Source organism: Mustela nigripes, chromosome 4 (genome assembly GCF_022355385.1).
Source record: "Mustela nigripes isolate SB6536 chromosome 4, MUSNIG.SB6536, whole genome shotgun sequence".
NCBI classification, from domain to species: Eukaryota; Metazoa; Chordata; class Mammalia; order Carnivora; family Mustelidae; genus Mustela; species Mustela nigripes.
In genome coordinates this window covers 89689151-89702692 of record NC_081560.1, presented here as the reverse complement: position 1 = coordinate 89702692, position 13542 = coordinate 89689151, and the positions used below count along the sequence as shown (strand labels likewise).

Here is a 13542-nt window from a genome sequence, read left to right as displayed (position 1 = left end):
TCGCTGAGTTTTCAAATGCAGTCTTGTTTCAGATATCTTGCTTATATTTTAGGAAACTAAGGGAGAGTTTTGTGGCCATCTTTGGGCTGAATAATTACACCAAGTTGAACGCAGGTTCAGAAGTAGGGAGGCAGGGTTTGGGAATTCTCATTGAGAGAAATCAGATAAAAGTCTGGAATTCCAACAATTTCATCTCGGGATCAAAGAGCAGGACAATCCCAAACAACTGGCCACGGTCGCAGGCTAAGCCCGCTGAAGGCCTAGGGGCTGCAGGCCGGTCCAGAGCGGGGAAGAGGTGACAGACAGAGCCTAAAGGGCAGAAGTGAAGCGGATATGTGAGCACACGGGGAGCAGAACTGGTTAAGAGGAGAAATTGAAGAGTAGTTTGGGAAGTGATGTTTACGCCCTTCGTGCTTAGAAAGAAAAGAAAGGCCAGTGGCAGGCCCATCCCTTGGGCTTCCTGACCCGGACTCCCAATCTGTCCTTACTTCCTTAGTATCCCGTTGGAAAGGGAATTCCTGGTTCTATAAATGCCAGGTTCCTCTTGTCCACACACCAGCAGCTCTCTTTTCTCATGCGTCTTTGGTTCTTTCTCTACTGGCTCTGTTTTCCTCACACACAAAAAATGTTGAAGTCTCAACCTTTTAACACAAAACAAAACTCTATTCATTTTGCATCTTATGGTTCATGATCTTATTCTAACTTCCCTTTGCTTCCAGCTTCTGGAAGGAGCAGTCTCCCTGGCCCCACTCCTCTCTTCCCTTGCTGTTCCCTCTGTGCCGTCCAGCCGTGTTGCCAATCCCCGACTGCAAATGGTCACACTGACATTAGCGGTGAAGTTCATGTCCAAATCACTGGGTAGTTTTCAGCCCAAATCCAACTAAGCTGTTGGCAACATTTACAACTTTATTTATTTATTGTGTAAGTAATGAAGTAATGTATGTTATCTGGTTATAGAAACAAAATAATTTGTCTAAGATTATGTAAATTTATTCAATAATTATTGAGTGCCTACTATTTGGCTGACACTGTTCTAGCCCTGTGATGTAGAGTAGATGAGATCCTGTCTCAAGGCTGTAGCCAGGTCTTAACATCGGAGTTCTCTATCCCAGGGCCATGTCAGGAGGCATGAGACTTTGGTTGATGAGACAGCAAAGCCCCCATAAAGGTGCCAGTATGTGACTACCTTCTCTGCTTGCTTCGCAATCAGAATTTCAGACTGCCCGCTCCAATGCTATTGTCATCGTATAATTAACAAATCTCTTAGCAACATAGTATCTTAAAGTTGCTGAAAATGTGGTACTTTCAGAGGCAATAACCACTGCTTATGCTTCCCAATCCTCATCCCCTCCTCCAACTAAGCTTTCCTTGTAGCTTGCTTCATATTGGGGGTCTTGGGGTCAGACTCACAGTACACAAGTAAACAATTAACAATTAGGACTGTAAATGCTAGTCTAAATGATCTTACCTAAGATCAAGTGTAGAACTGTCAATGACGTGAAGGAAACAGAGCAGGGCAATGTGATATCAAGCACCACTATGATCTGAATGTTCATGTTCCCCCCAGTATCATATGTTGAAGTCCTAATCCCCCGAGGTAATGGTATTAGGAGATGGGGTCTTGCGAGGTGATCAGGTCTGAGGACAGAGCCCTCGCGAATAGTAAGATCAGTGCTCTTACAAAAGAGACCCCACAGAGACCCCCTGCCCCCTTCCAAGCTATAAAAGACACAGTGAGGTCACTAGAGCGTGTGAAGTGCTGGTAGATCTGACTCAGTGCAGAGACGGGAACTGAGGTGCAGAAGGGGCAGGGATCTGTCGTGCAAGTGGGGGAGTTTGCATTGACAAGAGCAGAAATACACCTTTTAAAGCTCTTCCCCTTAGCTGTAGCAGAGTCACTCTGGACTCTCCCCTTCTTCTGTGATTGTTCCTTCCCAGTCTCCTTTTCAGACCCCTTTTTAATTGTGGGTGACAGCAGGTTCTGTCCACAGCTGTCTTTGATCCTCTACCTGTTCCAAAGACCATTGTGTTCCTAACCACACTGGCCTAGACCACTGGACTTCACACTCTCATGCACCAATGCTGAAATGCAGATACATATATTTTTTAATCTCCCCAATTCTATTTCTAACCCAGACCTATCCTCTGACCTCCTGATTAAGCTGCTTATTTGATACCTCCACTTGGATGGAAGCTTCTTGAATTTAACATGTCCAAAACTGGGATTCTTGGGTCCCCCTACACACACACAAACACACACACATACACACACACACACACACACCAAAAAAACCAACACTAATGGTGGGGGGAGAGCTGCTCATTGATGGCCCATATTTCAACTCTGCATAACCTGTACCCCCATTCTTTTTTTTAAGTGATCTCTACACCCCGCGTGGGGCTCAAACTCACCACCCTGAAATCAAGAGTCACACGCTCCACCAATTGAGCCGGCCAGGTGCCCCCCTTTCTTTGATGTACCCCATTCTTTGAGACAAACTTTGGAAATTCTTTCATTCTCACGTAAGTTTCATAGTGACAGCACTAGAGCTCTACCAGTTCTCCTTCCTTCCCTAGACACTTGGAAGAATGCTATTTACCCATCTCCTTGCAGTCAGACTCAGTGACGGCAGTCACCGTGGCCACTGAAGTGTGGGGGAAATTGCACATATGGCATCTGCGTGGAAATATTTAGGAACAGGTGCACAATTCTCTTCAGTGTCTACCCCCTGCCCCGCTGCTTTCTTTGTCCCAAAGTTATCATTTGTTGAGATGCAGATGCCTAAGATCAAAGCAGCCCAGAATGCTGAGCCATCGCGCGTAGGACAGTTGCCCAGAGAGTCATCAAGACCTGTAGCTCACGGTGAACAAGGAAAAAAATGAAAAACACTGTTGTCTAAGTCCCCGAGATTTTTGCTGTTTTTTAATTCTGAGGTGTGTGCGTGTTGTGTATTTGAGGTTACTGCACTATAATCGAACCTATCTTGATGATATAAATGCTGTGCAAATGCATATTTAAGGGGCGCCTGGGTGGCTCAGTGGGTTAAGCCGCTGCCTTCGGCTCAGGTCATGATCCCAGGGTCCTGGGATCGAGCTCCGCATCGGACTCTCTGCTCAGCAGGGAGCCTGCTTCCTCCTCTCTCTCTGCCTGCCTCTCTGCCTGCTTGTGATCTCTCTCTGTCAAATAAATAAATAAAATCTTTAAAAATAAATAAATAAATAAAAATTAAAAAATTAAAAAAAATAAATGCATATTTAAGACACAGCTCTTCCAGCCTCCGCTTCCAACTAGCTGACCACCCCTGAGCCTCTCCTAAATAGAAATTCTGGAACTGTCCGTGCCCCAAAACCCTCTTCACCTCTCCCGAATTTCAGTTATCATCACCATCCACTTAGTCACTCAATCCTGAATCCAAAAACAGGGATTATCATAATGCCAACCCCTTCCTCATTCCCACAGTCTGATCACAGAGCTTCCCGGATATCTCAGGTCTGTCCTGGACATCTGCAGTGGCCTTCTTCCTGTTCCTGCTTCTGGTCTTGGGATACACAGGATACTTCCAAGGTCAGAAGTTAACAAAGAGTCCCTAGGAACACTTCTGCTTCCCACCTCTGACCCCCAGCCACCTACTTCCTCAGTCCACAGGCAACCACAGTGACTGGATCTTTAGGTGCCTGTGCAGAGCTAGTTGCTCAATGTCTGTGTATCTGTCAGTCATCTTCCAGAGACACACAACTGACCACCTCCCACTTTAAAGCCTTTCAATAACTTTCCGTTAGATTCTGGAGTGTTTAGGACCCGGCACTGGCAGTCTCCTCAGCCTGCTGGTCTCTCAATTCCAGATAACCCCCTTCTCTGTTGAAACTGTTCCTGCCTCTGGGCTCTTCCCTATGCTGTTCCCTCTGCTTGGACAGTTTTCCTACAGATCTGTGCATGCTAATTCTTTCCTTAAATATTACCTGCTCAGGAAGCGTGCACAACCTCCTCACCCCTGTTTTTCTCTATCACAGATGGCCCCCTGCTTGTCGCCTCCCAATCTCTACAAGTAGTCCTCATATATTTACTGGGATTTTCACTTGTTTATTGATCATCTCCCACATTAGACCGTAAGTTCGAAGAGACCAGAGGTTGTGTCTGTTCTGTCTGGTTTATCACTCACTGTATACCCCGCTTCTAGCTCTGTGCCCATCACAACATAGAGGCACAGTAAACGGATAGATGGATGGATGGATGGATGGATGGATGGATGGATGGATGGATGAATGAGGTACTGATGGGAAAGTTAGTGTCTGAAAAAAGGGGGGGAAAGGCAGATGACACTAAAAAAGAAACTAGCTTCAACTATGTAAGCAGGCAAATTTGGCCTCCATACTGTTTCTCTCCAGAGTACAGATTTTAGATTTTGATCCTGAGCTTCCTCCCTGGTGTTTGGGCGTGTCTCTGGTTAAGCCAGCCATCCCGTGCAGAAAGGGGAAGGTGAGGAAGAGAAGAGTGAAACATCGCTCCTGAAGTTTGAAGGCCTTGAGTTCTCTGGGAGGGGTTGGTTTCCACGGTTTTCCAGACCTTGTATTTTGTCACAGACATCTAATAACATCTAATAAACAGAGGTATTAGGCAGTCACATCTTCCTCTGTTTTAGGGACCAAAAGTTCTGTTTGTGTTTTTTTATAAGCAAGTAACACCAGAAAAGGCAGTGACTCCCACACTGAAACAGCAACATGTTTGTTAGGAATGTTAACTCCATAATCTCAAATCAGTATCTACTTCTGCCTTAAATGTTTTAATACAGCACGAGTTTTCCTCATTGCTTTTATGATTACATTTATCATTCTAGATAACAGAATACTAAAACTGTCTTAAGGATAAACTGGAAAAATAAAAATCACATCCCTTGAACAAGCTTTTCAAGTCACAAAAGCTAATTAATATGTCCATTTTCATCTGTCACTCTCTCCTTGGAAACCAAACAATAAAGCTTCATTCATCTACTTTAATTTCACCTTTGGAATTTATCTCTAGGTGTCCAGGTCAGCTGATTGGATTAGCTAGGTAATGGGACCCAGCCATTTGGCCTTTATCTCTTACCAGAGTAGAGGATAAAATCCAAACTCCTTACTGTGCTCCATAAGACCCCTCATAACCCGGCCCGGTTCCCCACACCCACCCCGGCCTCACTGCTCACCACTTCTTCCCTTACTCAAGTGGAGAAAGGTCATGGGCTCACAGGTGTGTTGCAATGGTACAGATCTCTCCTGTTCACCTGAATATTTCTGTTCCAGGGTAGAGAAGGAAGCTCGAGCCTCCTTTTATATATGGTATAGACAGGGAGAATGGGTTCAAGGATCCTGCTCTGCTAGATTCACCACAAATGGAAGAGCAAGAAAATGAATTCACCTGGAAAGGGGTAGGGTTGACTGCTTGGATCAACAAGGCAAGGATCAGAGGCCCTCCTCAGCCATGCGGCAATGCCACCATGTTCACAGGTGCTTTGAAGGGCACCACAATGACCCAAATGTGTCTCCCTCAAATTTATATGTTGAAACCATAATCCCAAAGGGATGGTATTTGGAAGTGGGACCTTTGACAGGTAGGGGGTCAGGACAGTGGAGCCCTCACGATGGGGTTAGTGCCTTTACAGGAAGAGGCCAGAGGGCAAGCCAGGTGAGGACAAAACAGGAAGATGACCTTCTGTAAACGAGGAAGAGGGCACTCGCCAAGAACCTGCCTGTGCTGCCACACTGATGTCAGACTTCTGGCTTCCAGAACTGTGAGAAATAAATGTCTGTGGTGTAAGCCACCAGCGTATGGTCACTGGTTACAGCAGCCTGAACTAAGGTAAGAGCCTTACCTGGTCTCCCTGGAGACTCCGCTGACTTGCAGTACTGGTCGGACAGGATGTGCACCATTCTCTTACATCTGGACAGTGACCTTCAGATGCTGCTGCCGTGAGGTGTAGAGCTTCTCCATGACTGGGATAGTGATGAGTAAAGACGGAAAAAAAAAATTGCAAACAGATTCTAAAATAGATTATTAGGTGGTCAACTTATCTAGGCTGTAGGAAGTGTAATATCAGAGGCGCTCTCAGAGACAAGGCCTCAGGATATCCTTGTTTGGCCTGAAGTCTGGGAGTGGTGCAATGTGAAGAGGTGTATCTGTGCTTGGAGTGCTTTTTATTTTATTTTTTGAAGATTTTATTTATTAGAGACAGAGACAGCATGAGCCTGGGGGGAGGTGGGCTGAGGAGGAGGGAGAAGCAGAGTCCCCATTGAGCAGGGAGCCCCAAGTGGCCCCAGGACCCCGGGATCACGACTGAGCCCAAGGCAGATGCTTAATCAACTGAGCCACCCAGGCGCTGCTGGAGTGCTTTTTTAAAATGGGCTCTCAGAAGGAATCTTGTGTTAAAGATAGAGTTAAGCATCTTGATTGTGGTGGGGTTTACATGATGCTGTACTTGGGATAAAACTGCACACAGCGGCACACATACACATACACAAAGAGTGTATATATAACTGGCAAAATGTGAATAAACTCTGTGGTTTGTACCAGTGTCAATGTCATGAGTTGTATATTGTACTTTTTATGGCTATGCCAGATGTGAACACTGCGGGAGGCTAGGTGAAGGGTACGGGAGAATCTGGCTGTACATTTCTTTGCAAATTCCTGAGAATTTGTAATTATTTCAAAAAGTTGTTTTGTTGAAGTTGGGCAGGGGTACTCAGAACACTGGCACACTTGATCTAAAACAGTGCACTTGGGGATGACCTTCAAGCTACATCTCATGCAAAAACAGTTCCTCCGTGTCCAGGCCCAGAGATGTCCCTGAAGAAAAGAATGAAGTGTGCTGCCTTCGTCAGCAGATTGAAAATGAGTTTAGAGCCTAGCAGAGCCTCCAGCTTCCTGAAGCTCTTTGTGCATCAAAGTGGATTCCCCAGCCCCTCTTCTGGAAATCTGTAGGGTGAGCAGGTAGATAAGGCAGGTGAGCTGTGGTAGGCTCCAAGAATAAGCCCAGGAAACTCTGAACCACTGTACACTAATCTGACCATGATTCCCAAACCATACTGGCCTTCTTTAGAATCACTGCAGCTTAATTCAGTCTTCCAGCAATATTTATTAATCACCTACTATGCACCCGGCACTCTTCACTCCTTGCCTCACACCATATACCCAAAATCAGCTCCAGATATGTGTCTAAATGTGAGAAATAAAATTTCTATTAGAAAACATAGGAAAATATTTTCCTTATCTTTGGGAAAGATTCCTTAAAATATATACACCACCCCCCAAAAAAGCTAACCATTAAGGAGAAAAATAATAAATTGAACTACATTAAAATTAGAAAGGCACAATTAAGTGTGAAAAGGCAATCCACAGAATATGATGTGGGACTGCCAGCAAGTGGTCAAGAAAGAAATCTTGAGATGTTTTCAGTGCAAAAAGGGACTTTTCTTACAGCACAGAAACAGGGCTGGTGGGTAGAAAGAGCTGCCCTGGGATTGTGAGGAATGACGATTGGTTACTGGGGGTTAGGAATAGCATAGGTCTCTAAGGAATTTGGAAGCAAGCCTTCCAGAACCTTGAGGGGCTAGCTGCTGTTAAGATAAAATTATTTACTACTGTCTAGTAAGACACTAGCCATGAGATCCTTCAGATATGTATCAGTGGGTCATATGTTTCAAGGATGATTGATAATTTATATCCCGGGGTGGGAGATATTCATGATTATCAGAGGGATGTAACACCAGAGCAAAGTTACAGTTATAAAACATTAAAGAGAGTCCTTGAGGGAACTGTAGGAGTGTTACAATCTGTGTGCTTCAGGAATCCTGCCTGGAGACTGGGAGCTGCAGCAAAGGCCAAGCTTTGCTCCTTTTTCTCCCATTAAATAGAATAATGTATTTGTAATGCATATTTCTACCTGCTGGGGAGAACAAATTTTCTCTGCCCTTCAAGATCCTTCTAGCTGGTCTAGTAATCAACTTGATTAAAGACAGCTTAACAGAAGAAAATTTAATTTAATTTCCTACATATAGGGAATCCACACAGATGCAGAGATTCCAAAGACAGGTTAAAGGGGTACATATGTCATTCAACTAAGGAGAAGGGGATAGGAGTCTGGCACCTCAAAAGGATGGAATGCAATTGACAGGAAGATGAGAAATAGTAAATGATCGTTAAATGTTTGCAGGGTCACTGAGAAACAATGGGACACAGAGGACTTTGATCAAATAGGCCTTGCTAGGTCTCTCCTTGTCTACTGTACCTAGTTCATATAATATAGTTATCTATGATGATAGCTCTCTTCCTGGAGTAGGTCTTCTGTCTAAATTGTTTTAGGCAGTTGTGGGGGAGGTAAGGAGCTTTTCCTGAATCTGCTAGGTTTTAATTGCTTTTAACTCAAAAATAATCTTCATGCCAAAGTGGACCATTTTGGGACAGCCTACCCTTGCCCCATACACAACAAGGGATTTGTATCCTTACCATATAAACTCTTATGAGGCCATTAAAAGTAGATGACAAAAAGAAAAATTGGCAAAGGGCTTGGGTAGACAATTCCCCAAAGGGGATATTTAAATAATAATAAGCATCTGAGGAGACACTTAACTTCTTTAGTGATTAGCACAAGGCAAGTTAAAACCACAGTATGATACTACTACACACCCCACAAGAATGGCTCAAATGGAGGGGCACCTCCATTTGATCTCAAAGTCCTAGGATTGAGCCCCTCATGGGGCTCTGCGCTCAGCAGGGAGTCTGTTTGAGGAGTCTCTCTCTCTCTCTGCCCCTCCCCCACTCATGCTTTTTCTCTCTCAAAAAATAAATCTTAAAAAAAAAAAATGGTTCAAATGGAGAAGAGACACAAATCAAGTGTTGACAAAAATGTGTAGCGACCAGAACTCTAACTTCACAGCTGAAGGAAGTATAAATTGGCACAATATTCTGGAAAACAGTCAGCCGTGGATACTAGATGTCTGGTGCAGGGTCTGCTAGAGCAGAATGTGTGCACGACCCAGTGAATCCACCCCCAGGTGCATACTTCAAATTGTGCCTATGTTCACTGAAAAACAACAACAATGAGAATGTTTGTGGCAGCACTATTCATGAAAGCCAAAAGATGCACACACAAGTGTACACAATCGGTAGGATGGATAAGGAAGTGGTCGTGAGTCCAGATAACAGATGCGTTCCAGCAGTGAGAACGGATGATTGCTGCGTGCAGGAACGTGGATCTCACGACTGTAATGTTGAGTGGAGCGAGACACAAAGTGGGGGGAGAAATAATATTCTTTGATTCCTTTTATTTGAAGTCCAAAAAAAACGGGCTTGAGTGATGGACCATAGAAAAGGCCCACAGTGACCCCCTGACTGAATCCAGGGCAGGCCCATCGAGCGACCAACCTCAGAACATCTGTAGACCCTAACTGACCAATGGGCTACCTACAAGTAGGCAGTTACCAAAAAAGTGAAGATTCGATATGTTGCCATACCTCTTTCCCTTCCCCCTTTAAAAACTGCCCCTCATGGCAGAAAGCTTCTCCTCTGCTCTCAGGCCTGCCACTCCCTTGGGGCATATTCAATAAACTTGTCTCCTTTGTTCTTCCTCAAGTGAATTTTTTCAACTTCCCATGCCATCAGTTCCACCTGATTCTTGCTCCAGTTTGGGGGGTCCACATCCAACCAGACAGACACCACATTTAGATCACACAGGTGTTAGTAGTTACCAGTAGAGAGCTTGAGAGGGCTTCTGAGCTGCTGGTTATGTTCTGCTTATTGACCTGGCTGCTGGCTATCCTGGTATCCTTGTTTTGTGGAAATTCCTCAAGCAGTACACTATACTTTGTATCCTTTTGATATGTACATATGTTGTACAAGTGTGATAAGTTTGCTTAAAGGACACCTGGGTGGCTCAGTCCATTAAGCTACTGCCTTCAGCTCAGGTCATGATCTCAGGATCCTGGGATTGGGCCCCACATCAGGTTTCCTGCTCAGTGTGGAGTCTGCTTCTCCCTCTCTCTGCCCCTCCCCCCACCTGCTTGTGATCTCTCCCTCGCTCTCCCTCAAATAAATGAATAAAATCTTTTTAAGATTTTGCTTAAATTAATGAAAATCATTGCACAAAATAAACTGGAAATACTTGGGTAAGAATTATAAGAATTAACTGAGATTGGGGCACCTGGGTGGCTCAGTCAATTAAGCATCTACCTTTGGCTCAGGTCATGATCCCTGGGTCCTGCATCGGGCTCCCTGTTCAGCAGTAAGTCTGCTTCTCTCTCTGCCCCTACCCCCTTTTTATTCTCTCTCTCTCTCAAAAAATAAAATCTTAAAAAAAAAAAGAATTAACTAAGATTATTCGTAACATTGTTATTACATTGAAAAGCCTTTATAAAAAGACATTGTGCACAAATAGAAGTGGAGCTATATTTTAAAGTTTTATTTATTTTTATTTGAGAGAGAGAGAGCATGAGAGGGAAGAAGGTCAGAGGGAGAAGCAGACTCCCCATGGGACTCCAGGATCATGACCTGAGCGGAAGGCAGTCGCTTAACCAACTGAGCCACCCAGGCACCCCAGAAGTGGATCTATAAATAATATAGCAAAATGATGGCTGATGAGAGCAATGGCAAACTGAAAATGTAGCTTTTTTATTATATTTAATAGTCTTGTTCAGAAAGGACACATCAGAGTAGTATGAAAGGCTACTTTACATTTAATAAAAAATATGTGCAAATATTTCCAAATGTACATGTTTGATTTTTTTCATTTGTTATTGAAATTCATATACAACACTGGAATCTTATTCTATAGGTTAAAAACATAACAGAAGACAACTTTAATTTCAAGTAAAATTTCCATTGACAATACAGATTTAAAAGTATGGTTACTATTCACAAAATGCACAGAAAAGGCAGTATTCCTAGAGTGTGCTTGGGAAACAAGTCAGACTGTGTTCTTGTAATAGTCACAAGTGGACCCAAGATTTTACAAGACTCTAGCCTTATTGTAAAATAAACTTTGGTATTTCCTTCAACTAATTTAAAAAAAGGGCAGTGCACATTTCCTCTATTAAACAGAGGTATTCATCCATTTTCTGCAAGACTGTTCTATTCACTCTTAGAAGATGTGTCACTATTACAGGCAGGTATTGATGTGGAAATGGGATAATATCATAATCCTAGTTAGGCTGATCCCAACAGGGGAGATATCTGTTCCATATCAGCAAAGGATAGTACAACCCATGAGTGAAAGAATATTGTTGCATTGCAATCCATAGCAACTCACTCCAATTCCGGTATGCAGAATGATTTGGGTAAGGGGAAATGACAGTGATGTTTTAGTGAACCAGTTTGATATGACCACTGATAATAATCCTTCAGAAGTAGATAGCCTGTTTCTGATCGTATTTAAGAAACACAGAGATAAGACATGATGCCTTTGCATAGCTGAACACATTTGGGAGTTTCACACATTTGTGCCAAAGGTACACTACAAATCTCAACCAGGCAAAACAGTGTCTTAGTTGGGGACCTGCATATTTCTTTCTCCCTAGAAATCAAGTACAACTTCATTCACTGCGGTGTGATATATGGTAATAGTCCTCAGGACTAAAGTCTATATATTATATATAATACCTAGAAAACCATTGGCACTCAGAAAAGATTACGTAAAAATAAAAGATACAAAATGTTCTGGTTTAAAATATGGATTTTTAAAGACCTATGTATTTTCAATGTGTATATTCCAAACCAACGTTTTGTCTTTTGATATTAAGTTCATTTAGAATGTTCTGTCTTAAAAAAAAAAAAAAACATTTTAAACATAGACTTATATATAAGATGTTCACTTCTTAAATTTTTGGGGGGGAAAGGTAGCCAGAATTCTGTTACAGATCACTGGACACACTGCTTAAGTTTTAGACAAAAATATGAGCTCAGTCTTATATCAAAATTTTTATGTTCAAAATAACACAATTTTTGCATTATATTTTAAATAGACCATACCTCTTTATACCTGTACATGATGATCATTCCTACAAACTAAATTAAAGCTACATTTTTAAGCTGGAGACAATCTGTCATATATTTTATTTGATCTTAATTGTGATCCATGACTATTATCATACCAAAAAATGACTTCTACCAACCACAATAATCTTATTGCTTTGCTTCTCTGGATCAGTGTTTGTAAAACAGATCAGCCTGGCTCTATAGTTTTTAAGTGAATCTTTTTTTAAAAATTTTGAGCTCTGTTTACATATCTGGTCACGTATAATCACATTGATTATTAAGTACTAAGTTTGCATTTTAAAAACTTTGCTTATGCATTTACTAAAAGCGACTTTTGAAGACTTTGATTGATAAATGTGTTAATTAAATTTCTGCAGTTATTCAGTGTGACCCTACACTGTGACCAGTGCCATTCTTGGGTATCCAGTTCAGTGAGAAATGGATTTCTCTTTATGACAATCCTTCCTGATTCACCCGCCCACGGAGGCTGTTGGGGCACACTTATCCCAACTAACAAAGGGACTCCAGTACCCACGAGAACATTGTCAGCAAATCTGTTGGGTGGACGGGGGAACAGCAGCATCATCACATCAGCAGATCTGGACGTGACTAAATCACCTGGATAATTCTCCTCACCATTTTGCACATTTTAGAGGTAGGCTATCCATTTTATAAATAAAGCCTTTCCAAAAAATTCTTAGTGGTTCTCTTTCATTGACTAAGAGGTTAAAAAAAAAAAAAATCAAAGCGTTTTAAAAATCGAATGGGAAGAGAATGAGTGTTTCAAGTCCAAAGAAATAGTCAATGCAGAAAATGTTTGCATAGAATGACATCGGTGGGTGAATTCTGCCTTGCAGTTCTTGCTTATAGCAACCTCCTGAGCCCGCTTTCAGGAAGCAAGACTACGCATAGCCTGCGGAAATGAAGGGGAAACAAAGCGTTCATACAACCGAATTCTCCTTGAGTCTACGTGCTCTTCGTTTTTTACAACTATGATTTGATAGTTTGGGTTACTCACATTTGCTCATCTTGGGTGTGTATAGGGTAAAAACTTTATTTTGTACCTCATTGTTCTTAGATTTATTTAAAAGCGAGATGTACTATTGATCAAGCACTTACTATGTACAAGACACTATTATTCTGTCCTTTAATGCGTCCTTTAATTTCCACAACTCTATGAAGTATTACTATTTCCATTTCATGTGAAGAAACTGAAATGAAGACATGGTCAGTTATCTTCCCCAGGCTACCCAGCCAGTAGGTAGTAGATTTGGGGCGGACACATGTCTGTCTTGTTCTAAAGCTCATACCCTCTATGTCAGGTACTAATGATGTTTTCTATGTTGGCTAGTCGAATTTAAATAATAAGAAAATTAAAAAAAAAGAAATACAGCTCATACCCCTCAAAACCACTCCACTCTACTATTACTCCTTTGCTACCCACAGAAACCTTACCTGAATGACCCTCTTATCTGTTACTTGGATAATGATGCCATTAGTTTATGTGGCAATCAGAAAATACTTCTGTAATGTGGAACTTC

The 13542-nt window shown here is 42.4% G+C and overlaps 1 protein-coding gene across 1 annotated transcript in view; it reads right to left on the bottom strand.

The window, feature by feature from the left end:
• Positions 1-10617: 10617 nt before the first annotated feature.
• Positions 10618-13542, bottom strand: part of SLC26A4 (solute carrier family 26 member 4) — a 49953-nt gene continuing 47028 nt past the window's right edge. The window contains exon 21 of the mRNA XM_059397040.1: positions 10618-12914. Coding sequence (XP_059253023.1) covers positions 12891-12914 — 24 coding nt within the window. The 3' untranslated portion in view covers positions 10618-12890. The remainder of the gene's footprint in view (positions 12915-13542) is intronic.